Below are 26,806 nucleotides of genomic sequence, written 5' to 3' on the forward strand. Positions count from 1 at the left end.
GATTATATAAGATATAAAACGCTGCTTAATATTTTATGATCCACCCCCCCTCCCCCCTCCCCAGGTAAAGTATCCATTAAAGAGGACATTGTATTATTCCCTGGTCAGTTTACTGTTCACCTGAAAACCTTTCCCTAGCTGCTCTCACACTGTATACACGAGAGGGCCCATGTTGCCCTGGAGGCCAAAAGGTGGTGATTGAACCAAACTCAGTGTGAGGTCCAGAGGTTGTTTCTGATTCTTTCAGTTGACTCTTCCTGTCCCCTCTGGTCCAGACCTCTTCACAACATTGTTTTCAACCTTCAGAAGTCTATGAGGGACGTGCATTTATATACAGACAAGGCCACAGAGGCCCTGAAGTTTCAAATAACTTGCCCAAGTCAGTGGGTCAGCTGGAGCCCTCTTAGTGGGAAGGGTGGGAGAGGGTCTGGCCTGGCGTGGACCTCTCCCTTCCCCAGCCCTCCACTGCCCCACGGCTGCGGCAGAGCACTGAAAAGCAAATTTGTCTCTTGACTCTCAGGCACAAACGCAGAGTTCACAGGCCTCCACTCTCCCACAGACGAACATGTGTTTTTGTGGAAAGACCACACAGAGTCAGGATCCCTACGCTGCTTCCAGATCTGGCCTGCATTGGCCATGCAGCCCGAGTCAAATTATAGAACCAAGGCCACATTCAGCTGGAAGGAATTTAGAGATCGCCTTCGCTGGTGCATCAGAACCACCAGGACAGCTTATGAAAGCACAGATTCCTGGGCTTCAGTCCCAAGATTCTGACTCAGTAGGTCTGGGGTGGCCCTGAAGATCTGCTTTTCTAGTAAACTTCCAAAGCATGTGAGTGCTGCCGATCCAGGCACCCCATGTGAGCAACACTGGGCTATGGTAACCTTAAGATAGGTCAGCAAATGCTTTCTTAAGGGCCAGTTAGTAAATATTTTAGGCTTAGCAGGCCGTATGGTCTGTGCTGCAACTATTCGACTCTGCTGATGTAGCTGGTAAGTGGAAGTGGACAATCTCTACATGCGTGGGTGTGTGTGTCTTCTGATAAATCTTTATATAAACAGGTGGCCCACAGGCTGTAGTCTGCTGACCCCTCACCATACGCTGATAGTAATTTGAGTTCTTCCCACCACTCCCTGCTTTCGGCTGTAAAATGAGGATGCTATTTCTAGTCTTACTTTTCTCCAGCCCTATGATGAAGAAAAATGGGTTGCAAAGAGTTGGGTATGACTTAGTAATTGAACAAGAACATGATGAAGACAGAGTATAATCATCTGATAAATACTCAGAAAAAATACTTTGTATCATGTTCAGTCCCATATTGTTAGCTATACTGTTTTTAAATATGATATCTTCCTTTAATAATCATTAAATTGGATTTATAAATATTCCCTCTAATTATTAGGCATCACACACACACACAAAATTTTAAAAAGGCTAAGAGATGACAGTAGGGATCATTTTGAAGGGTAATTTAGGAGGTTTCCTGGTGACAGAAAATAAAAATGTAGAACTCCTCCTATGTCAATAATTCCTCCATGAAGAACAAAAATGAGTATTTAACGAGGTTAGTCAGACAAAAACAACAAAGTTTATGATGACCTGACATGCTGCCTTTGTAAGACATTCTAATTAAAAAACATTCCACAAACAAAGACATAACCAACAAGTTATATTATTTTTTATTCATGTTAGAATTTCTATCAGTGTTTGAACATTAATATTTAGAGAGTTTGTACATTTTTGCCTTCCGAGGTTTAAAATGAGAACCACACTAGGTCACAAATTGTAACTAATACAACACATCCCACAACTGCATGAATATTCACTCAATCTCACTCTCTTAACACTGTTAAGACATTTTCTTTTCCTTGCTGTACTTTACAATGAAAAGTGTGCCCCACTCATGTCTCAGCAAAGTTCCAGACATTATGGATTCATCACATATAAATTCTTTAAAAATATACTTCTGTCAAAAGACTTGATGACTACTATGTACACTACAAAAATAAATTTTCATATAAATAAATTATATGGCATACTTTTATCTTTGTAATTGAAATGACACAAACCCATTCCTGCCAAAATTGGCAGACAATGAGACCCAGTTTGAATATTTCCTTTAAACTCCTTACACTAAAACCTACCATGAGTCCTTAATGAAAATGTTATATACTCTGAACTATTTAACATTAGTAAGCACTCTATACAAATAAAAATTCTGTTCAAAAGTAAAACATAGCTGTAATAGTGTTTCCAATAGAAATAAAATCCCTGCATTTTTCTGTTATAAACTGGCATGACAAATACTGTAGGAAAACATTCTTATGATACAAAATTATAAATATCAGCAAAGATTTTAAAAAAAAATTAAAACATCCAAATGAACAAACAAGACAGACAAAATAAAACTATTTTATAAAAGAGAGAGAGAAATTCTGGTTGTCTGCCAGCCCCCGAGTTCTCCCTTTGCCAATGTGACTATCGGAGAAAGTTCTATGCTGTGCAGAAAGCAGGGGCCAAGCAAGCAGTCACGCACCACACAAGCTGGGCTCAGGAAAGGAGCGAGGCATGCCTCGAGCCAGAGGGAAGCAGACCTCTGCATTCTGCATCATCTCTCTCCTGAACGCAGGATATATGTTTTCTGAGCAGAGCCTAGTGTTAGGTAGACAGTGTAGCTGACAGAGGCACCAACAGTAGCAGTGGGGCCATGGGGCCCCTGGCATAGTAACACATACATCTGGCAGCCACGGTCTAGTGGCGAGTTTGAGAGTCTGAGGTCACTACACTGCGGGTACTACTGGGGGCTGTTGCCTTTCGATGAACATTTTCCATGTAAAACAGGAGGCATAATGGGAGCTGCCATGTGTGCACTCCTACAGTAGCTTAGTCTGGGTACCAAGTGCTTCCCAACACTTGCTGGTCTCTGGCTGAGAGCCCGGGAAGACCAAACCTCAGAGCAAGGCAACAGAATTGATATGGAAGCAAATCTTTTAAAATAATGCCTGGTTGAGAGACATATCTCTATATACATTCTTCATTGAGGGGGAGGGTGGTATGCAATTAGCATCTTCCTAGTCTTCAATAAATGTACTAATGATGGTGAGAGGAGGGAGATGAGTTACTTTAGGAAGCGTGCACCTATAATGTTAGTATTAACAAGTGGAGAATCATCCTTCTGAAGCTCATATCCTGTAGAATTTCTGACTCCGTACCACCATATTGGATGCTCACTATATAGAGGATGCAAACAAATCCAGAAAGCCCCAACCAACTGTGCAATTTAGCAAAAGAGGGAGTTTAAATTGTAGGGACTCAAAACATCACTTCTGGGCTAATTGTAGACCCAGAATTAAGAGGTCGCTGTCTCCAAAAGACTTATAATCCACTCTTAAACTTGGGTGGTGGTGGTGGTGGTGGTGGTGGTGGTGGTGGGGTGTGTGTGTGCGCGCACGCGCGCGCGTGTGTGTGTGTGTGTGTGTGCGCTGTGTGTTGGTTCCAAGAGAGGTATAATGAAGGCTGCATACTTAGAGGATATGCTCACAGCCCAGCTGAGGCTCCCACGAGGCAATTTTTCTAGGTTTTAATACCAATGAAGATGAAGAGGTGTGAACTCTGTACCCTGAGGTTCCAACATACACCACAATGGTCCATGCAAAGGAACTCATCTCCTCTGAAGCATGAGCTGGGGTGTCTGGATGGCAGCCAATGATCTTAAGAGATGCCCTGAACTTGAAGCAAATCTGGCAAAAGGATAAGGCGATGTTTAGGGCTAGCCCTCCACCACCACTAGCACTAGAAATATCCTGACTCTTCGGCCTAAGGTAGAGCCCACCAAAGGTTACAGATAGTAAAAAGAAACAAAAAAAAGAAAAAAAAAATCACAGTACAGTACATTAGGAAATCACACACGTGTTCACACACACAGCCAAACAGGAGAATCGCACCCAACTACACCTAGAGAAGCCATCGGGGTTAACGTGCTTTCTTCATATCTGCTCATTAAACAACAAAATTATCACGCATAGCGTGTTTGGAAGTTAACAGTAACATTTCATACTACCACAGGGTTGTGATATGCAAATTTAAAATATTTTAAACAGAAACCTTTACAAAATAATCCTATTACATAAGCAATATTTGCATAGAATTATACAGGTAAATTATACAATATTTAAGCAGCAGCAACAATATGCTGAAATTTAAGACTAAGTTAAGCTTGGCTGTGGCACAGAGACCAATGTACACACAGGGAGGGCCCCTCTGTGATCCCCCCACTGCCCACTCTGGAGGCAGGAGTGGGGAAACCCCAGTAAATCACACTACTTTACATCCATTCCTTCGTATGTTACATATGTGTACACCTCTTAAATATTTATAGAAATATTTCACAAAATAATACAATCGGTTACAGTAACGATGAACTGCTCTCTGGCACAGCACACCTTTCTAATTCCACGTTTCTCTTCAAGCAGTTCTGGTGGGGTGGGGTAGGGGTAGGGAGGGGCTTCCAATCTTTGGCCTCTTTGCTTCAGATTTTACTCACCCTTTAAAGAAAAAAGGAAGTCAAATAAAGTAACAGGTCTATGAGTTCATATTTATAAAACACAAACACAGGCAAAATAAGTCTGAGGTATAGAAATCAGGATGGTGGGGGCTGGGGTGAGGGCATGAGGGGCTTCCAGGGGCAGATTATGATCCCTTCCTCGATCTGGGGCTGGGGACAGGGATGTGGTCATTTTGTGATGTGTGTTCATCAGACACAGCTGCTATATGGCATTAGAAGACGGAAAAAGAGGTGAAGGGGCAGCGATCAATATTATTGTTGAGATGCACCAACACCTTCCCCCTCTGTAAGCTTACAGTAAGTGAAGTGAGAAGTGAAGTTGCTCAGTCACGTGCGACTCTCTATGATCCCATGGACTGCAGCCTACCAGGCTCCTCCGTGGAGTTTTCCGGGCAAGAGTACTGGAGTGGGTTGCCATTTCCTTCTCCAGGGGATCTTCCCAACCGGGGGTTCGAACCCAGGTCTCCCGCATTGCAGACAGACACTTTATCCTCTGAGCCATCAGGGAAGCCCAGTAAGGGACAGACCCGATTTAGAATTCCACTGATTCTCCAAGGATGACTAAGCTTGAACAGGAAGCCCTGTCTGTAGGTTAAGAGGTTACTCTGTCTGCAGCCCTCTAGTCCCGGAGAGCATGCGTGCTCAGTTGTGTCCAACTTCGGAACGCTATGGTCTGTAGCCCGCCAGGCTCCTCTGCTTATGGAATTTTCCAAGCAGGAAAACTGTAGTGGGTTGCCATTTCCTATTTCACAGGGTCTTCCCCACCCAGAGATCAAACCCACGTCTCCATGGAAGCTGAGGGACCACTGAAGAGCCCCGCCCACCTTCCCGCCGACCCCGCCCACCTCAGTTGGAGCTGCTGCCGTGGCGTCTCTCCTCACATTCCACGTCCTGCAGCTCAATGACCTCCACCTTGGGTTCCCTCCTCTCACACCGGACATTAAAAGGCACATGGGGGTCCTCAAACAGCCCGTGGTCAGTCTCGGGGTAGTCCTCGTAGCCTGGGCAAAGCCCGCTTCGGGGGTTCCTACTGGGCCCAGGCCCAGGGGCGGGCGGAGGATGCACGGCAACAGTCACGGACGCCGAGGCCGTCACGGTGGTAATGGGCTGGCAGTAGCTGGGCATGGAGCTGCCCATGGCAGTGAACGCTGGGTTGTGATGCCGAGGGTTGTGAGAACGGGCTCCCCGGGGGCCCGTGCGGTCCCTATTACTAGGGCCAGAATGCCCTTCAGTAGAAATTTCGAAAGCGTCTCTGCGCGGTTTATATGGAGGCGCCCTCAAGCATTCTCTGGGGGTTTCTCTTCTGGGCTGCTGTCCTGGCTGTCCAGGTGGCAGGGTCCTTGAGTCCAGGTGGGACTGCTGTCGAGGATTTGAGGGTGGGTGATGCCTCGGTTCAGGATGGACCACCTACAGAGGGCAAGGGCAGGTTGAAACAGGCCCAGTGCTAACCCCAGGCTGGGCGCCACCCCCTGCTGTTCCAGCCCCCTCTTCTTTCTTGGCTCTGGCTCCTGCCTGGCCACCCACACACAGCTCTTTCTGAACTAGAGCTCAGTCAACCCCACAAGTGGCTGGGAGTGCCCTGGGGAGCTAACAAGGGCCTTCTACCCACAGACGAAAAACCCATTCTCTTTGAACCTCAACAACGGGCCAGAGGAGCGCCCTACTTGGACCCTGCGTGTAGGCTTTCTCCGGCACAGCTGGCTGGATGCATAGGGCTGCAGCCCATAAATGCAGGGCTGTGGTCTAAGCATCCAGCTGCCTCCCTCCCATAGTCTGCCACCCCACCCTGCTGGGTAGTCAGATCTGGAGTTCCTCTTCTTCTAAAACTGCCAAGTGCCTGGCCCTGGCTCACCCACACGCAGGACGTTGCCAGGACTGTCTATACCTACACTGTTGAATATGGCTATTTACATTTAAGTTAACTAAAATTAAAATTTCAGCCCCTTAGTCACAGTAGCCACATTTCAAGTGCTCAACAGCCACATGTGGGCAGTGGCTGCTGCACGGGAGAGTGCAGGCAGAGAGAGCATTTGCATTGTCACAGAAGTTCTATGGGGCAGCACTGCTCTGTCCTGTTGTTAGGAATCTGGTTTCTGGGTCTCTATACAAAGCACGGAGCAACACAGTGGCCACATCAATCAAAAGGACCGTGACCAACTTCAAAGTCGTTCAGCTTGTACCTATTTTTAGGCTCCCGCTGAACAAAACCAGATTCACACTGCAGCTCAGCAGGCATCGTCACGGGGGGTAAGAGGAGGAAAATTTAGGTTATTTGGTTGGCCTCTCTCTCTTTCATGGAAGGGCAGCTCCGGCCTGGGACTGGAATACCCATTTCCTGGAGGGACAGCAGGAGGCCCCCAGTTGGAGCAACATTAGCCTTAGAACCTTCCTTGGGTTTTGTGTGCTGTGCTCCAGGCCTGGGGGGCTGAGAACATCCTAGGGAGTACAGAGAGGGGAGAATGTAGCTGGGGCTCTCCGAGCCTCTGAGGAGAGGCTCCTGGGCCGCTCATGGTTTTCCTGAATTACTGAAGGCTGGTTCTCAGCTTCTCCGCTCCTTCCAGCCACACAGAATGCAAGCTTGGAGCCATAAAAGCTTCTGGTGAAGTCTCAGACAATAGTGATTGAAGTAATTTTATACTAAGGGCAATTAAAGGTAACAGAGGTGGAAGGGAAAAAAATAACTTCTGCTGGCAATAAAAATACCATTATATTTTAAAATAAGTATCATCCTAAAATTTATGTAACTTTAAAATAAGGGTGGGAGGGTGGGTAGGGAAGCAAGGTATGCTTTACCTCTGGTTCTTAAACAAGATATATGCTGATGGATACTTTGTGTAGTTTCCAATACTGGCCCCTGCCCTTTTCAATCCATATGAGATACAACCATATGAAATTGACATTTCTATAGTATGATTCTACCTAACCTATACTTTTTTTTTTTTGGCATCCTGTGTTTTGCTGTTCAGAGCAGGCAGGGGCTGCCTCCTGGGGTGACTTGTGACTTACAGTGGAGCGGGCGAAGACAGGGTTTTCTGTGGCTTCCACGATCACTTGGTGGGCAGGGCCCCCAGCACCCTGCTGGGCCTCATAGTGCCGCAGCTCCTCACTGATGCCTGACACGGTCGTCTGAGAACTGTACTCCGAGTCAGAGGAATCAGACCCGTTGTTTGTGTGACCGGCGGGCACAGCAAACCGGACCACGCTGGGGGGTGGCTCAGGAGAAGGTGTGGGCAGCCGGTTCAGCCCATTGGCTGGAGACACCTATTTAAGGGGATTCCGTATGTCAGGTATGTTATCATCCATTTACCTGGGAGCTACACTCAAGGTTCAAAACACAGTACTGTTCAGGGGTCGCTGCCCTCCCTCACTCCCCCTCCTGGCCTCCCACACTACTCTGTATTCACTTAGCCCAATCCTTGCCACTTAGAGGACCCTTGGGCATGACAGATGGAGCAAAAGGACTGCCCTCTGCTTTCACACACTGGAAAGGCAGGTTATGCCCTTTTCACTCCTGTTCAAACCCAGATATTCATCTTGAGTGGAAAATGCTTTATTGATAGAGACCTATAACACTTAGGTTGCCAATCACCAGGTTTCAAAAAACCAAAATAAAAGCAACCTAAACCAAACCAACACAACATCCTCCAACACTAATAAACTGAAGAGAAAAAAGGCTATAGTTATTGAGTTGTTTGCTGAAAAAGTAAACAACCAGAAAATGGGGATAAAGCGTAAATATCTAAATTAAGACCGACACCAGGAAAAACAGCATACAGATGGCCTGTGGGCTGCACATGACGCCAGCAACGATTACTGACCTCAGGATACGGTCCGAAGAAGGACAAAAGGACTGGCAGCAAAACTAGTCCATTGAGAACACCCAGGATTGTTAGGATTGCCAGGACAGCAAAGAAGTACCTTAAACATAAAAGGGAAACAGGAACATTTACCATGGCAAGTGAATTAAGGTACCCTTCATGTGCCCAAATGTCAGAGCCAAAAATGAACAAAACCCACACCAGTGAAAAGGCTGTTACAAAACTTCAGTTCAAACCCAGCACAGGATTACTTTCGTTTTTCTTTTAACCTTCTGACTTTGAGGACTGCATTCCACAACCCAAAGTGTTAGTTCATGAAGGGAAGAAAAAAAAAAATTAGGTTGTTAATTTGCTGAAATCTCATGGCATGTAATGTTATTTATGAATGTGTTACACAAACACAAAAATATGGAATGTGAACTGAATGGCTGAGCAGACTGAAAGCACAAATACAATGCAGAGGGGCCCCGTTCACGAAAACCCAGCAGAAGCAAACAAATGAAGTGAAGGGTGTAGAATTTAAACAATTTAGCCCAGGAGGAAAAGCAGCCCACTTCTGCAGGCAGCTAATCCACTGTGAAATGCTTCTGCATCTTAGAGCAGAATCTCTAATTAAGTCTCCAGTGTATCAGGTAAGGCTTTCCCTGGGCTTTCATTAACCACAACTTTCTGCCTAGAATTCTGTGAGTTCCAGTTTTACCAAATAGCTCCAACTGCGACCTTTTTAGAACACTGGAACCAGCTTTCCGCAAAGAAAACACTGCCCATTCTGTGGTTGCTGGGGCATTTTCGGGGGAGGGCGGTCCACAATGACGGGTTGCTCTGCTGGCCAATCTTTTGTTGAACAATTTAGCATCTCTGAATACTCTTGTTTTGCGTCAGCCAATTCAGACATAAAGGCCGCAGCACCATGAAGAAGAGGAGAGTGCACAAGTGGCCCTGCTTTCCCACCATTGAGGGCTAAGGTCTGGGATCCTTCACGAATACCAAGGTGAACCTGTCAGCCAGGGAGGGTGGCTGGCGGATGTTCCACACAGCTGGAGGCAGAAGGCTACACGCAAGCATGTGTTTCTCTAACTATCGGTTTCTAGGGCAGTTTTGCTGGAAGGGGGCTGGGGTGGGGGAGAGCTCAGGATGTTCTGGGAAGAGGGAGGGCAAGATATCTATATGTTAATGGTCCTCTTGATCATAAAACGGAACAGGCTCCAAGCTTCACTGTGCCTATATATGTTTCGCCCTTAGATGAAAGGAAAGAGAATCTCTATAAAAATACAAATACCTCGCAGCTATTGTAAACACTAGAAACTTCTGAGCTGCATTAGTAAAACCAAGCAGCCGATGTCTTGCACTAATGTAAACTCCTGGAACTTTAGGTTTAGGCATATATCAGCAGCAGGCATTAAGACATTTGCATCCCATCCATCTAACGGTAGAATAAACAGACCAATTAGATTTCTGACGGCTTAGTGTATACAATGTCTGCTCATTTAGTCGACCTCAGTGAGGGCTTTATCAGGTTAATCCATCCAGTTCTAGAAAATGGGAAGCCCTTTTAAGTGCTTGAAATAAGAGCCCTGCTATCTCTGGGAGAGAACAAGAAGCCATGGGTTAGATGAGAGAGTTGGGATCCTGCCCTCCACCCAGGTCCCAGATGGTTGCTCTAATCAGGCTAAGTTTCTTCTCTGTTGCTCCCCTGGCATCCCCCAACAAGGCTGAGTTAGATCCTTTGAGATCCCATCACACTCTGTTTCCCATGGTTTTGAATTGCTTGTGACCTTGTCTCTCTCCGCCATAGACCATAGCTATGTAGAGGGGGACAAGGACAACGTTACTGCTGTGCTGGTGTGTGAAATGGCACTTATGAGGTGTTCACCATAGTGTTGAATGAGAAATTACACAAAAGAATCTTTCCTGGATGTAGCGTTTGTACATCATAGAGAAACAACTACTAATGCTCAAATAAAGGAAAAGTCAACATCAAATTAAGAGCTCAAAACAAAACCCCCCCCCCCAAAAAAAAAAAAAAAACCAACAAAACCCAGACCAAAACCTTCTTCTAGTTTAGGCATATATATCTACCTGATGCTAGCCAACGAGGTGTACTAATTGGCTTGCTAATGGATCAATCCTCTGTGCTGAGAGATCAGCAACAGGGCCATCACCTGGGAGCTGGCTAATAACTCAGATCCCGCTCCCCACCCCCGATGAAGTCTGATCTGCATTTACAGAGATTCACGAGCACATTATAGTTTGAGAAGTACTGGTTTACACCTCTCCACTCACTCTCCACTCAAACGACAGTGAGCCAACCCTGGCACTCATTCTAGGAAGGCTACATCTCCATAATGATGCCAAGGACCTATCGTCTTTCGTAATAAAGAAACTTTGGCTACAATTTAAAATCCTTAAAATCCTCTTTTTTTCACTTGGAATTGAAAGTCCTATTACAACATACACACTAGGAAAGCCGGTTTAGATTCTCTCTCCAGATTACCAAAGTGTGCCTAACAATCCAGTCATTTCTCACATTTCATTCTGCTTTACTATGGTCCTAATTCTGGACTATCTTTTACTTATTGATGATTCTGGCCTCGACCCTCCACAGAGCAGCAGGGTTACATCTAAGAGCAGCTGTTTAAAAAAGCTGTGGAGGCTCTTCAGAGAAGAAAATGGTCTCTCCCTGTAGTTCTCAAATTCTTTTCAAAAGGAAAACTTGCTCTCCTTTCATACTTCACAAAGTCAAGTCCTTAAATAAATTCATCAGAAACTGCTTGCCATGAAATCCAAATAGAAAGATGTATCCAAATGAGGCTTGGATTTTAAAAATTTGACACCAAAGTCACACAGTAAATGTTTCTTAAATCTTACTGTAAGGAACTTGAACATGAAATCAAGGTATGCTGTCTTCACTTCTTAAAAGAATAAAATTTCTGAAAATTTTAGGTATCTGCGTGTTTTCCTCTCTGCAGTTTTGAAGGCCAATGGAAGGTCAAACTTAGTCAGTCAAAGGGCACCAGGTCATTTCCTTCTGTTGATATGTCTAACCTTAATACCAAGAGCTGGGATGTGGTGTCAAGCTGCAGAGCTGCCTCAAACCCTCCATCTTTTGTCCTCAGGATATTCCCCAAAACAGCTCTAGAAGAGAGCCTGTTCTTATGCCTCTCAGCGTGTGCATGCGTGTTCAGTCGCATCCGACTCTTTGCAATCCCACACACTGCAGCCTGCCAGGCTCCTCTGTCCATGGAATGTTCCAGGCAAGGAATACTGGAGTGGGTTGCCATTTCCTACTCCCGGGGATCTTCCCGACCCGAGGATCAAACCCAAGTCTCTTGCAGCGTCTGCACTGGCAGGTGGATCCTTTACCACTGTGCCACCTTGGAGTTAATAAACTCAAAAGCAAGTGGAGTCACAGATTGTGACAATCATCACTTTACAATATATATGTATATCAAAACACCATGTTGCACTCCATAAATACATACAATTTTTGTCAATTATTCCTCAGTAAAGCTGTGGCGGGGGGAGGCTCAGTAGGAAGTAGAGTCACAATGAAGACAAGCTGCAATCGCTCAGAGACAAAAGGAAATAAGTTACAGAGAACACATTAGAAAACAAGGCTTACCTGACAATGAAATCAAATTCAGATCCTGCAAGCATCAGCACTCCCAGTAGAGTGGAAACGGCACCATCGAGAACAGGCGCAAACATGTGCTCCAGGGCGAGCACGGCCCTTCGGTTCTTGTCGCCAATGGCTGTTAGAAAGGCCTGCACAATGAGAGTTCGGGTGATCAGATTCCTGGATTTCATTTAGTCAGTGGCCAGCTTCGTCTTAAATGCTATAAGCCGGTTTCATCTGACTCCACTGTACCCCTCAGATCTTACTGTCTAGCTATTGGAATCTTTAATTGGGGTTGCTCATCTTGGCTAAATCTAGGCTTACACTAAATTGACCTGTTAATAATAATGGATTGTATTTGGTGTTGATGTAAATCTTGAACAACAACAAAAAAGATGGAAAGCGTATTTACTTTAAATTTAAAAACGATGCCAAAACTATATAAAAATGAGCAAAATGTTCCCTTCTTTTCACTGTCACTCACCCTTGAGTTCACTCCCCATGTGAGCGATCTTACATTATTCACATGGGAGATCTCTAGTTGTGAAAGCAACAGCATTTCTCCCGATTTTTTGAAAGGTCAAGATCTTACTTTAAAATGGGCTTAGCACCAAGGTGCCAAGTACGTATTTCCTCATGATTATACTGAGGTTAGAATTTCTGTCACTGTGTTCAGACTAATATGTAGGACATGTAAGTACTATTAACATATCACAAGAAATTCAATCAAGCCTGTTCTAAATATGGGTGGACATGTCCAGCTCTTTTGTGTTCTCTAGGTCTTCTAGGTCAAGGGCATTGTTGATACCAAATGGAAACCTTATGTAGGTCTTGGTATATCACACTATTGGCTTGAGAGTATGACCCAAGACCATTTTAATGTGGGTTAGTTACTATTACACCCTGCCTGTTCCCCTCAGTGGGACCTAACAGGGAGGGCCGAGCCTGGTAGAAGCTTGCTCTCTGAAAGTGCAGGCTGCTCTGGGATGCTGAGAAGAGGGCCTGGAGCCCTTGCAGGTGGCATATGCGTCTTGGGGAAAGACATGTCCATTAAGGACTGCTTAATGGATGAAGAAATAAAACTACACACAAGTGTACCAAGGTGTATTACTTTTCTCTAAAGTGGGGTCTATGTAAGTGATGCTCTTTCAGAGTTGAGGAGACTTTAGGGTCAAAGTGGTTATCTTTTTCTCCTGAGAGGAAAGCACTAAAATGGTCTGGAACCATGCTGTCTGTGCTGTATTTGGGCCATGAGGCCATAAGCGCCAGAATTGAGTTGATCTTCTTGCATACAACTTATGCTACTGGAACAATAAACTGCCAGATGCCCACTGATCCTTTGATGACTTTCACATACAGGATGTGGTAAGAATGCCATGTCCTGTGTGTGGATAGTCTCTTGATGAAGACTTGGGCTAGCAGCACAAAGCCAAGTTGGCTCTTGAGACTCCTTACATTCTCAAGATTAAATCTTGCATGAGGAGTAGAGGCGTTCCTTCATTGTTTATTCAACACTGGTATGGATATTTATGTTCCTACTACCTCAGAGACCCAGGGTGCTGCAACAGTTTAAGAAAAGATATTAAGCATTTCCACCACAAAAATCTGATCTAGGACCACCCTTGTCTGTAATGATAGCCACCAAAAAGAGTGGTTTTCATTCACAACAGAATAAAATGATTTGTGGATTTTTAGCTCATATATAAATTTTTCTCATTTTTCAAAGAAATGATATTATGTGTTTTCTAAGTTCTAAGCTCTTCTTTCTAAAAATCCCCTCTCCTTCTTCCCAGCTCAACTGAGGAAAGCAATTTGGGTAGGCTCAAAATTTAGAGAACTGTTTCTATATTATTACCATTTTATTATACACTGGGGGAAGAACAGGTTAACTGCAACAGAACATTCTTTCTGAAATACAAAAGTTTATAATCCCTAAGTAGCATAAATATGGCCCTGAAAGAGGACAATAGAAAGTAGTAGACAGTGTGTAGACACACAGAGGCCATGTGTTGAGCCCAATGCTAGAGACTGCAAAAGCAAGGCTAAAAGTAATCTGATCCAAGTCCAGTGCGAGGTTTCCTGGCCAAGGATTCCAAACATCAGTATTTATTCAGTCAACAAGTATTTACTGAATGCCTATGTAAACCCAAGGTCTTAGGCTATAAACACAAGTGTGGATGGAGCACAATTTACACATCACTGTGGGGCTTTTAAATAATTCTCTGATAAATGTATACGAAGGACTTGTCTCATGGATTAGACTCCTCTTGAAGTTTACCCTCCTTTTTCACAAGACTGGGCCCACAGAGAGAGGGGAGAGATTCCTATGGAGAGCAACACTAGTTCTTTTATGTTCTGTTGTCATGAATTTGGAGGCTGGGAGGTCGAAGGAACTGGGGTGGGGGGTGGTGCTCAGATGGGGAGTTCATTAGCCCCAGGGTATTTCCTTAGCTGCCAATTCACTTCACTCTCAACTATGCCCGCCCGCCATGCCTGCGAGTGTGGTCTCATGTTATTCCCGCTTCATTACTGTGGTTTTAAAAACTATGTATTTGTGCACACACATACTCATATAACATCTGTCTAGGAACAGCTGACACCTTTAGGACCCGTGACACAACTGACACCACCAAATAAGCAGAACCCTTCTGGGCCCACTTGGACACACCGAGGACACAGTCTACTGCTGACATGGCCCAGCTAACGTCCACCTTTGATGACCTGCTTCTTAGATTCCCTCAGAGGGAAAGGAGTCCAGCTGAACTGCAGCCACTCCTGGGGAGTGTCTGTGCTCCCAAGCCTTTTGCTGTGATGTGTCAGATGTGCTCCTTGATGGTGGAGAAAATGAAAAGGTTCCCAACTTGTAAACTAAACGAGCTTGAGGAAATAGGTTGCCTTTTCACAGCTTTCACTGAAACTATCTCCCATACCAGAGCGACATGAACAGTGAATTCCACTCCAATGCCGACGGAAGCAATCAAGATGACCACAGGCACGGCACTCAGCTTGATTCCAATGAGGCCCATCATGCCAAAGAGCTCAACTGTCATCAAAGCCAAGACTGTCACCTTTTAAAAAAAACACAGGATGAGTGGCTGGGCACAAACACACTCTGGGTGTTGCAAAAATTCTTTCCAAACTATTCCATGAGTGTGATCTATAAAGAGTTATACAGATATGTACTTATTGCTGGCTACAAATTTAATATAGTTTAAAACGAGGCGTTTCCTTCTGTTTTGATCTTAACCATCAGAGACCATCCTTCAACTTGTAACTGAGCTGAAACTTTTTTGGTTGCCTTGCCCTCCATCCTAAAGCAAGTTGATAGGACAGGCTGAATAAATATTCTTTTACGTAGAAGTTACTTTGCTTTTGTTTGGAGAGCCTGTGGGCTGAGTGAGGATGACTTAGGAGAAAGGGGACGTATGGTCAGCTGATGCGGGTCAGGTTACAGCCCCTTCACTCTGAAGAAATGTGGAGTCACTGGAGTGGACAAAGCAAACAGTTAAATCCAGGGAAAAGCTTTTTTTTATTTGCCGTTCTTTCATCTGCCTTGTAAAAATTTCTAGGGAGATGGAAAGAATCCGTGAGGTGGACTTTGGAGTTTTTTGGGCCAAAGAGGAGAAAATACAAATAAAACAATAAACTTTACAAGAGAAGGAGAGAATGATCTTTCCTTCTGGGGGTGGGGGACAGCAGGCAGTGAAGGGCGAGCAGACAAGAACAATAAAAGTCCCCTTTGCTTTCTTTTAATAAGCTAATGAAAGATGGATAACATCAATTGCTTAAGTACCATGAAAACTCCTACAGACTAAACATTTACCTTTAAACATACCTGCTGTACAGACTTATGGTGCAGAAACAAGACCTGGTCTCTGTTTTTATAATTTTGGCATTTTGAAGGCTATACCACAGTTCATGGAATTTAAACACTGCCATGATTTTATTAGACTCTACACGAAACTAGCTTCAAACCTGCAACCATTATACTTGGTGAAAGAACGTAAAAAAAATAGATTGGCAATACTTTATCATTTCTCCCTAAGAGTTAAAACAAATACACCACACAAAACCATCTCTAAAATGATTTATCCATATACCACCGTCCCAACTTCTCTAATTATCCCTCCATTTAGAAGAATCTTCTCTATATTTGGTATGGGTGTCATAACAAAATGACACTTGAATAAAAAAAAAATTAGTTATGCTTTGAGTGTTTGTATCAATATACACTCAGCTCTATTATGGAAAGTGTGCTCAAAAACTCCCCCATCTTTACCTAAAAAGTTTAATGCTATAGGAGAGGAGACATAAGATTAAGGCCATTAAAGACTCTACCTAAGCATGAACCTCGCCACCTCCAGTAGAATAAATACAGTATGGATGATGCAATCTATACCCTCCTCCCGAGGCCCAGACATAAACAAAACTTCCCGGCTGCAGAAAGAGCTATGCTGAAAGGAATTTGACTTCCACAAAGACCCTTAGAATCAACTCACAATGATCCCGGCCGTCCAGGGGTTCAGGAGGAAGACGGCGCACACGAGGAACGTGCAGGCCAGCACCACGCTGATGGACAGGAGGAGCCAGTGGCGGAGGCCAATGTACTGCTCCCAGAAGAGGAAGGGGTAGCCATTGGGGTAGCTGGAGAGCCCCAGGCTCGTGTAGTTATTGCAGATGGTTCTGACTTTTTCGATGGCTTCAACGAAGTCCGAGGTGTCACGCAGGCCGTTGAGGTAGAAAGGGAACTGAGCATATTCGATGGGCTCTGCCGCGGGGACTGCACAGGAAAGACAACAGGGAGAGGGCCCAGGAGTCAGGGGCTCCCGGCAACACTGACAGAGGCAAACAGGCTTCATCCAAAGGCGGAAAAAAGGCAGCAAGCGTCCCACCGTTAGCCTCCCAGACGTGAGTCCCCAGATTCTCCGTAAGTGCAATGAGGAGAGAAAGGACTCAGCAAGAAAGTCTGCTTACTTCTCTTCTTTCAACGTGAAAGACAAACAATACCAGTGATGGTCTTGATAGTCTTAAGGTCTTGACAGTTTCAGTCTTTGGTTTAAAAAATTTTAAATGATACTGAACTTTTGATTTTGGGGGAGGGGGGTTGCAGGTGGAGGAGGTGACTGTGATCTGTATATTGATTTACCCTTAGATTTTAATCTTCTAGAAGCAGTCCTTGTTTGCAATGGGTCTAAACAACTTAAGAATTTAATTGTGGTAACATTTTTTTCTGTTCAACTGACACAAGTGAAAATACTAAGTTCAAACCATTTTACTTAATCACTTATGAGAACAAAATAACTTGAAAGTCATGCTTTACTGAGAAAAATGCTTAACTTTCTTATCCTTTTAGTGATCTTACACACTTAAACCTTCCATGCTTCTTTTTTAATGCAATGCTAAGTCTTCAGCAGCAGGGGAAGAAATCCTCACACAACAAGCATTTAGTTACTGCCGTTGTGTGTTCCAGACCCTTTGGGGTCATTCAGCTGACTTGCTAAACATGATTTGCCCTATTATAATCTCAACTATAAATTTTCATTAAGACAAGCCTTGGCTGCTTGCCACCAAGCTCTGAGGTTTAGATACAGGGAAGCACAACCCGCCTGCTCTCCAGCCATGTTCGCAAAGGGACTGTCTTCTTTCTCACGTCCATCCTCAGCCTCATACCCAAGGCATAAGCAACTAATATCTCTAACATAAATGCAAATTAAATCCATCCAGAACCACCTTTCAAAGTTGGGGCTGAGAGGTGAAAGGAAGAGGACGCTGTTGTATACAGACTTTTCTGCTCCGGTTTAAACAGCTTTGACAGAGTACAGGTGCTTGGTGGCTTATAGGAATGACTCAACTTGCCAAAAATCCCTTCAACACCAGAGTTGACAAAGTTAAGATAAACATATAATCCCCAGTGATAAAACTCTGCAATAGTAAAACAACACTCAACCTGGAGGCGTCCCCAACTTTCACATGGAACAGCTGGCATTAAAGAGAGATGCCTGGTGGATGTTTTAGAGTCAAAGGCACAAAGAGAGATTAGAGACTCTTATTTCTCAGTGTGATAGAGCATGAGTTGTATTTGATTACACATCCTCATCTGTCTCCCAGAGTTTTAAACTAAAAGAAATACATTGTTCTGTTTACACTTTTGAACCCTAATTGGTGTCAACGGATGAGGGCTATAACTGAGCTTGGAAGTACAGGGTGCAAGGAGCCCTCACCAGCTTGCAGGTCCAGTGGAGGGCTACTTACTTCTCAGCCTGGTTTCTGGCATGTAGTCGGCTTTGTCATGAACCCACTCAGGACGGTGAGGCCGGATGTTGGCTTGGGAGGCGGCATAAGCCACAGGGTCGTTGCTGACCCAAGCAGTCAGGTAGATGTAGAAAGCACTGGGGTTAATGATGCCGTCTGCATCCACCAGGCGCCGTTTAGTCAGCTGCAAAATGGGTAGAACAGGAGACTTTCAGAGTGGGGGCTTGGGGTCAATGCACTCCTGCCTACAGAGAAGCAGAGACTGCACCAGCATTTGCAACAAAGAAGAGAATGTCTCTGTTTGCAAGTGCAGAAAATCCCATGAGAACACCTTTGGTTCCTTTTAAAATGCACTTATCAGAGAATGCAACAATCGGCATGTTTATAACACACATACACACACACACACAGTTCGGCAGATGGCCCAGGAATTGACTGAACCAATTAAATCTGAACGCTAAAAGAGTGTCTGCAGCCAAGGCAGAGAATGAACAATCTGGAGAAACATATTTATAGGAGGGGAAAGGGGGAAAAAAAACCTGGCAAGAATCCCCATACACGTCTGTGTGCAGTTAACCTCTGCTGTTAACACTGAAGGAAATGCCACCCAGTAAATGGAGGAGAGCTATAAAAATAAAACAACATCTGTATAAATTTTGCTAACACTAGCCTCCTATGACCTGTGTATTCAAAAGATGTCCATCGCCAGAAAGTAGAAGGGACGGGTGCACAGTCTTGGTCTTTCTGGGAATCTTAGTCTGAGCGAGGTGGTCACATTTAGCATATGTGCCACATCCTAAGAGGAAGCCAAATAAATACTACGCTCCCTCTAGAGCTGGTCTGCGGGCCTTGTATAGGTGAAACACATCCAGAGACAAATACACACAAACACACATGTACATATGCACATATTTTTTCCTGTTTACTTCAGATGGAGACCTGGTTCCAACACTTTTCATCTTTAACAAAATGAAAAACACCAGTGACAGAAGTTAATAGGGAAAGAGTAAAGGAAGAAAGTGGAGGAGAGGGAGAGAACTAAATTTCAGGGATCTGGATTCAATTAATCCACAGGATATGTAACAACTGTATGTCTTCAAGCCGTCTCTGGAATTACATAGTACAGCTCACACGGCCTCCGTGCACCCAGCACGCTTTTCTCCCTCCCAGGCAGAGGAAATGATGTCTGGCGGCCTGGCCCAATCACATTTGTTCCACGGTGTCCCTGGTCCCTAAAACCAACCCAGCCCCCAGCATCCCCCTGCCATCTCTCAGACAGACTTCTCTGCCTGCATCCTTGTCAAACCTGACAGCATGCTGCATGCGGCCATAAAGCACTAAGTTCACACTCCATAGTAACTCTGAACAATGTACTTTGTAAATCTGTCACCTTTAATGCCAGCAAAAATGGGGAGACAATAAACAGAGCTGCTGGGAAGATCATTAGCATGACGGTTTTCTGCCTCAAGGTGAAGCGAGTAAGCTACAAAGAACAGTGGGAGGAGGACCTGGGGAAGCCAGGAGTGGGACTGGACTCCTCTCAAATGTGAAGGGTCCAAATGCCCTCACTAGCATGCCCAAGAAATCAGAGGGGATATGCTGGAATCCAAGTGTCACAGCCAAGAGGCAAATGCAGCTGGAGAATATGATTACCAAACAGGAACAGCTCTTCTTTCGTCGGGGGTAAGCATAACAGTGAGTCCATGAAGGGTCCAAAGATCTGCATTTCCGTCTGCCTCACTCATGACAGAGCAATCTGTCTGTCCTCCCCTACCCCTCATGCCACAGTGACCCAAAGGAATCAAACCTAACAAATCTTCCCATCCTGCTAGTAATCTCTCCTAGCCCATCCATCACCCCAACTTCCGTTCTCTCAAATTCTGCTACCCAACTGACTCACCTTTCCAAGTTTGAATATAACCAAGACTGACATGGTAACAAGGACTAGAATTCAAAAGAGAACAGTATGCAACACAGTATGTCTAACATCTGAAAGAATCTGCACTGCCTCAACTATACTTTGTTCTGACAACTGCTCTGAAGATAAGTAACACACTTGTCCCCACTCGACAGATGAGCAAGGTGAGGCACCGTGGTTTGCCCGCAGCCACACAGTTATCCAGTGGGATGAAAAGCCCCAAAGCCCTGCTCAACGCCTCTCTCGGAAGCTCCCAAGGTGTAGGGCAGTGAGAGTACCTGACTGACGTCAACGGGCTTATCGCGGCTGCCGGTTTGTGCCAGGAGTTTGTAGGCAAGGACCCCATCATCCGATCCATTTTTGTAATTGTCTGGCATGATCTTCCCGGATTCCCAGTCACTGTCAAATGCATCCTGAAGTCCTAGAAAAGGCAAATGTGTGTAATATATTATAACTCTTAACCAGATTGATCCTGGTCCTAATGGGGTGGACTGAGGACAGAGGAGTGTTCGCCATCAACTCCAAGCATTCCGTATTCTGCTTATTCTTGATTTCACGTTATACTCGTGTTTCGTGAAGGAACTTCAGGATGCTGATAATCACTGCTTCAAAAGGCAGAAGGGAGGGAATATTCATTTCTAGGAAACAAATACACATGTTTTGACCCCAAACTCTGCCCTCTTCTCCCCCAGGTCATAAGAAAGCAAGAGAAAGCTGGGTGAGGAAGACACACTAGGCTCAAACACTGTTTTGTTATACATTAGGGACTAAGCCACGGGTTCTTCAATACAACCAGAAATTCCATTCAGAGCAGGAAAAACACATTCAAACCTCCAACTTCAAACAGCAACTGAGTTGCTTCTCCAGCCCAGGGTGAGTGAACATGATTCTGTCAATTTGTTCCATCTGTTCGACTTGTGGAGCTAACACAAGCTGTGGGATCGGCTGCCAGGTTGTGTAAAGATCACAGCCAACACCTATTCACTCTCGACTGTTCTCTTCCTCTTTGCCACCCTTCCTTGAAGAGGGGGTGTGAAGGAGGGGGAGGATGGATCTTGTGTGCGCATGTGTGCAGGGAAATACCTCACAGGGTAAATTTGGATCAGATTGAGAACAGGAAGCCACAGGCCAATACAAGGGGGCTCTGTGAGAACAGATGACAAACCGCAAGGCCGGGGAGGGGGAAGGAAAGAGCTTTGTGGGCTTGGGGGATGGGCGAGCCCACCAGCCCACCACACACAGCTGCGCTTGGCCTCTGTAATCAAAACCATCATTACAGACCTGACGGTTTGGCTACAGCTGTAAAGAGATAAGCGTGTTGGAAGAGAAAACAGGGCCCTGGTGACCCGGCCTTAGGCGCTGAGCAACTGCTGGCTCACACACAGTCTCCTCTGACACCCTCACCCCTTTCGTTGCCCTGCACCCCCAAATCACCTCCCACGTAGAACGCCAGAGTCCCAGCCCCTAAGAAGCCACATCTTTTGAACAAGCTGCACACGCACAGGTTAGCCGTGATCAGTAGGAACGGAGGGAGCGTCTTCAGTCACCTCAAAGTCACCTGCCCCCCACTCCCCCCAACACAGAGAACTGGTTCTGTTTTTCGTGCTCAAAATGGGGGCTGAAGTTGAGGGAAGAGGAAAGCACAGACCCTCTCTCGTGCTCTCTGTCCCTCTCTGTCTGATCTTCTCTAAACCTTTGCTGTGGGCATTGTTTTCACAGGAACAATTTGGGGATGAGGCCCGCGGGCTCCGTGGTGAAAGAAGGCCCTGTTTGGGGAGTGTGGAGCGACTGCAACGCTGGGTGGGGAGACCACCGGGAACGGCTGTGCTTCCCTTGCACACAGACTGTTTTTCATAGCGAGGCATGCACACAACCCTCAGTATTGAACAGATGTTATTTTATTACCTAAAGCCTTTTTTTTTTTTGGTTTTTGAAAAAAAACAAACAGGACAGAAAAAAACCACCTCTACCCCACAACCCCCTAGAAAAGAGGCCTGTTCTGGTTTCCTCACCGTAATAGAATTTTCATCACTTTGTGGCTTCCATGGCACTTTAACCCTTTCCTCTTGACCTGCTAATCCTGAGGAGCAGCTCAGGCTTATAGTGAGTGTGGGGCTGTCTAAGCATTTTACACTGACTACCTCTCATTTAATTCTTAAAACCTCATGAGTTTTTAAGCCTGCTAGTATTCTTTTACAGATGAGAAAACTGAGGCTTAGAATGGTGAAGTGACGTAAGGAAAGTCACACAGCAGCTAAGTGCTGGAGTTAACCTTTGAAGAGGCAGCCTCTTCCAGAGTTGGCTTGAACCACAGATGCTCTGAACTGCCCTGAATGCACTGCAGTGCCCAGGAAGCATTTGTCGGAGCCTCAAGGATAAGATAGCAGAGCTAACATGGGCATCAATGATACAAAGTGGCAATCAGGGGTCCCAAAAATCTGAGTGCAGTTGTTGGATATTTATACTCTGAAGACACCCTCGAGTGAGACAAAGAAAGAAGGATTTGATTTGGGGAGGTCACCCCCCACTGGCTATTTATTTTAGTTCAACTCATCATTGACGCTGCTGGCCCCTACTCGCCATTCACTCTACTGGGGCTTCAGGATGAATGAGAAATAATCACTGACTTCATAGAAAAGCTAAGTTCTTTCATAATTAGTATATTATTTTCTGACTAATTATCAAAAAACTCAAGTAATAAGTTTTGGCCTAAGTGCACACAAATTACAGAATCTTGACACAAAACAAGGAACAGGAATTTGCTTCTTCCCTTGGCTAACGCTTCATATTCCAACACATGCCCTGCAGCAAAGAATTGTGATGTTTCACTTATTTTACAGCAAAACATGAAATTTTGGCTAACTTTTTCATTGAAAATATTTTATACCAGAAATTATTTTCTAGTGTGAAGTTTTGAGTTAATTATCCCTATTGCCAATTTTTCTTTGATATAAGAGCTTAAAAAGAAAATGTTAATCTAAATTTTATTTGTGTAATGAAGTGTGAAATATAAACAAACACCATTTGTGCAATACGGTTTTATCACTAAGGCCACCTCATTTGCATATATGTTTAAAGGTGACATTTGAGATACTTTCTGTATTTCGATTATATATTTTTATGAGTAAACCCCTCCTCCCTTAAAAAGACCACTGGACTGTTGCTACAGACCTATGGGATTGACATGGTTTTCTAATGGGGGTCCCATCACTTATAACTACCCAAAATGTTCTTAAGGAAAGCGGATTCAAGGACAACTACTTCCTTGGAAGAAATAAATGTTCAAAGACCAAATCAACCACACAAAAGGCCTGAAAAGCATCTAGGCAGCTGGTGGTCCCAGTATCTGGCCTTCTGTGTACAGCGCTCTGCTGGACCTTGGCAGAGTCAGAAGCAGAGATCTGGTCTGGCTGGGACCCAGATCAGGGGCCATGAATGGATCTTACTTGGTCTAGATGGGTGTTGTTCACTTAGCAATGAAAACAGGATTCAACCACACCTTTTAAAAAGATTCTCAAGTCCAAATGTTTTAGGTCTTTAAAGGGATGAAAGCATGAGGATAATTTATAATACGCTATAAAAAGGTTAGCTTTCTGCACTGCCTGGAGACAATGCCCTGCTGCCTCCTTCCCAAGCTCCGCCTAACATGCCATACTGAGCATCCAAAGGAATGGCCAAAGACACTGGAATCAATTCCACAATAACCCTTCTTCGCTCAGATACTGGCAGTGCTCTGCAGACCTCTTTGTTATTTGTGGCAAGTTATTTGCATGTCTTTGGCCAAAGGCGAAAAAATGAAAAGCAGGGGATCTCTCAACTTTCTGGGTCCTCTTTTGATTCATTATCTGGGGAAAAAAAAAAAAAGCCTCCCATACTACTGTAAAAAATAAGACCTGTAACAAATTTAAGTTAATCTCATAAGCATGTTAAAAAATATTGTTAATGTCATGTAGTCCTCTTTGCCTTCCTGAGAAAGAGCTCAAATGTGATAATACACGCAAGAACAAAATTCTGGGAACATGAGTCAAAGCTAGAATCTGTATTGAACGATTTTCAATCGAATTTACATTGTTTACCATTTCATGCAAAATCACAGGGAAACTGGCTGCTTAATCTTTACATACAAGTGTACTGACTTAAGACCATAAAAGGCATTTAAATCTGTATTTAAACAAGCCTAATTAAGTGGGAAATTAAGACAATCATTTGGATAACTTAAGCCAAAAAATGTTGGGGCCATAATTATTTCGGTATTGCGGTAAGAATATTTTTGCTTGAATTGTGTGTATAATTATCTTGATTCTCCACTCCACTTTGCATGTGTCAACACATAATAAATGAACAGATGTTCTTAGAATTACTGAATACATTCATATTTAGTCAACAATTAGGAGCAAATTTAGGCCCTCTTTCTCTCCAGTTTACTACTATTTCCTAGAAATGTTTCTAAGGACAAGGTAAGAAGTGAAGAAAGACATTTTAAAGCAGAATTGATTATTTATGATATACTATCAGATGCGATTGAGCATTTAAGTTTATTTCATATGCCAAGTCAAGAGATAGTCAAAATATGGAATTTTAAATTATATTCTCCAATGATGCAAACTACTGGTATAGTAAGCTATGATCTGGCAGCGAGTCAGCCTAGAAATTCCATCAACATTTGAATTTCACTTGGTCACCAAACTAACCACTATTCAAAAAAAAAAAAGAGTACTAGAAGCATCCAGCTCCATATTTTATAACCTACTTTCCCATTTCCTACTGTGTACTCATAAATTCTTACAGAAGTTTCTCAATTGGCTATTTGAATTGTTTGCATTGTTTTACAGGTAAAAACCAGATTTGGGAGCTGTCCCAGAGTCTATATAAGAATTTTAAGCAATCCTTAGAACTCAATGAAACATGTCAGTGTTACATTATGATCTAACACTTGAGTAAAGTGAACAAAGAGAACCTGTGGAAATCGAACACACCAAAGACCAAACGGTGAATGTTCACAAAGGATGAGTGCCCTCCAGCAGCATCTTACCTTGGAGCCAGTCTCTGAAGTAGTGCAGCCACATTTTGGGAAGCTGTTTATTTTCTTCCAGCATGACATACTTCACATTACTGAAACTCTTATGAAGGTCATAAAGTAAGTGCTGGATATTCGGGTAATCTGCTTTCTGAGTGACTATATACATGTTGTAGAAAGAAAAGTATTTGAACTGTGCAGCAATAAAGTCATATTCTCTAGTTTCCCGAGGCACAATGTCTGTAAGATCCAGCCCATCACGCACTCGGGTGGTCCCATAAAGGCTGACCCCCAGCAGGCCCAGGAAAAGGAAGATCACCACGACCTGCAACAGAATAAGGGGCCCGAGATCAGACCCAGAGGAACATAACCGAGCCTCTCTTGACAAAGATGAGCTGTTTGGTTTATACCTCATTCTTACCATAATACTGCCTGGAAATAGCATGTAGGGGTCGTTTTTCCAGAGCAATAAAAACAGAAAATCATGGTAAATGCATTTTAAAACAAGCTCACAAAGTATAAAATGTTAAAAATGCAAGGAGTTGATGCAAATTTGAAAGAAACATTTGCCACATATAGATTCATGCCTGTAGAAGATGAGCTCATTAAAATGGCCTCCAGCTCTAAATGGGCTGACTCCTTAGGAGGCCTGAAATGTATCACATCTGAAGAAGCAATCTAATGAATTTCAAAGGCGCCTGCTTTGTTATTTTTTGAAGAATAGAGTCTTCTGTTTTGGTAATTACCTTGGCTTTTGGTTTTAAGAGGAAAGGAGCATAGTGCTTCTCAGCGAAAGATGAAAGTGTCCACCTGGTGCAGGGGGGCTCCAGGCAGTGGAGGCTGGAGTCAGAGAACTGGGAGAGCAGGTCCCTTGTGGAGCTGGTGCTCTCGGGGCTCTGGCAGCTGAGTGTGTCCTGAGCCATGGTGACGGGCTGCACGGAGATCTCGGAGCGTGGCTCGGCAGTGGTGTAGTACACGTGCGTGTGGGGGTCGTACTCTGTGCGAAGCTGTACCGTGGACTGCATGGTGATCTGGGTTTCATGGGCGAAGCCGTGGCTGCTGTAGGGGGGTGGGGGGCTGTAGCGGGTGTTATCGTGAGTCTCTGTGTAGGCCTGGGGTTCAACCTGAATCACTCTGCTGACACAGGGGCTGAAAGAGGGGGAGTTATATTGCAGTGGGATACTGAAACAAGGAAACAATGCCTTCATCTTTGCCAATGACTGATTCTACCCACTTTACATAGTTCTGATTTAGGAACAAAATGTTATCACTGAACTCCACAAACATCATCTGGTTTATCTATCTGGACAGAGACATAAGTAAGTCAAAGGGGGCCAAATGGATGCTTGATCCTGAATCTGGCTGACAAAAATCAAGTTACATGCTGATGAACCTTTTTAATGCAGAATTCCTTTAAAAAAAGACTCAAAAACCAAACCACCCAAAGGGTGATACTTTTTCCAGATAGTGGTGTTAAACCATTGTTCTGCCCATAGGGATACAACCCACTCCCAATGATCAGCAACACTGGTGTGTGATAAACAATGACCACTGTATCACAACCTCGGGGCTGTTGAGGATGCTCGAGGGAGGGGAGAGACCCCGTGACTCTGACGTCCTC

At 44.4% G+C, this 26,806-nt stretch overlaps 1 protein-coding gene across 8 annotated transcripts in view; it reads right to left on the reverse strand.

Moving 5' to 3' along the window:
• Positions 1-1,656: 1,656 nt before the first annotated feature.
• The window catches only part of PTCH1 (patched 1), a 69,753-nt gene continuing 44,603 nt past the window's right edge, over positions 1,657-26,806 (reverse strand). For 7 of the 8 annotated variants that reach the window (XM_086417007.1, XM_086417006.1, XM_086417005.1 and 4 more), the window contains 11 exons: positions 25,932-26,334; positions 25,201-25,510; positions 20,447-20,589; positions 18,251-18,434; positions 16,498-16,778; positions 14,929-15,066; positions 12,005-12,147; positions 8,383-8,482; positions 7,571-7,825; positions 5,410-5,971; positions 1,657-4,544 (listed from right to left, as the gene is read on the reverse strand). In XM_086417007.1, coding sequence (XP_086273133.1) covers positions 5,411-5,971; positions 7,571-7,825; positions 8,383-8,482; positions 12,005-12,147; positions 14,929-15,066; positions 16,498-16,778; positions 18,251-18,434; positions 20,447-20,589; positions 25,201-25,510; positions 25,932-26,334 — 2,518 coding nt within the window. In that variant the 3' untranslated portion in view covers positions 1,657-4,544; position 5,410. Of the gene's footprint in view, positions 4,545-5,409; positions 5,972-7,570; positions 7,826-8,382; positions 8,483-12,004; positions 12,148-14,928; positions 15,067-16,497; positions 16,779-18,250; positions 18,435-20,446; positions 20,590-25,200; positions 25,511-25,931; positions 26,335-26,806 lie in introns of those variants that run through there. The other variant, XR_015170190.1, reaches the window with a different exon arrangement.

Source organism: Bos grunniens, chromosome 8 (assembly GCF_055505025.1).
Source record: "Bos grunniens cultivar Pamir isolate PY7600 chromosome 8, Bosgru_T2T1.0, whole genome shotgun sequence".
Taxonomy (NCBI): Eukaryota; Metazoa; Chordata; class Mammalia; order Artiodactyla; family Bovidae; genus Bos; species Bos grunniens.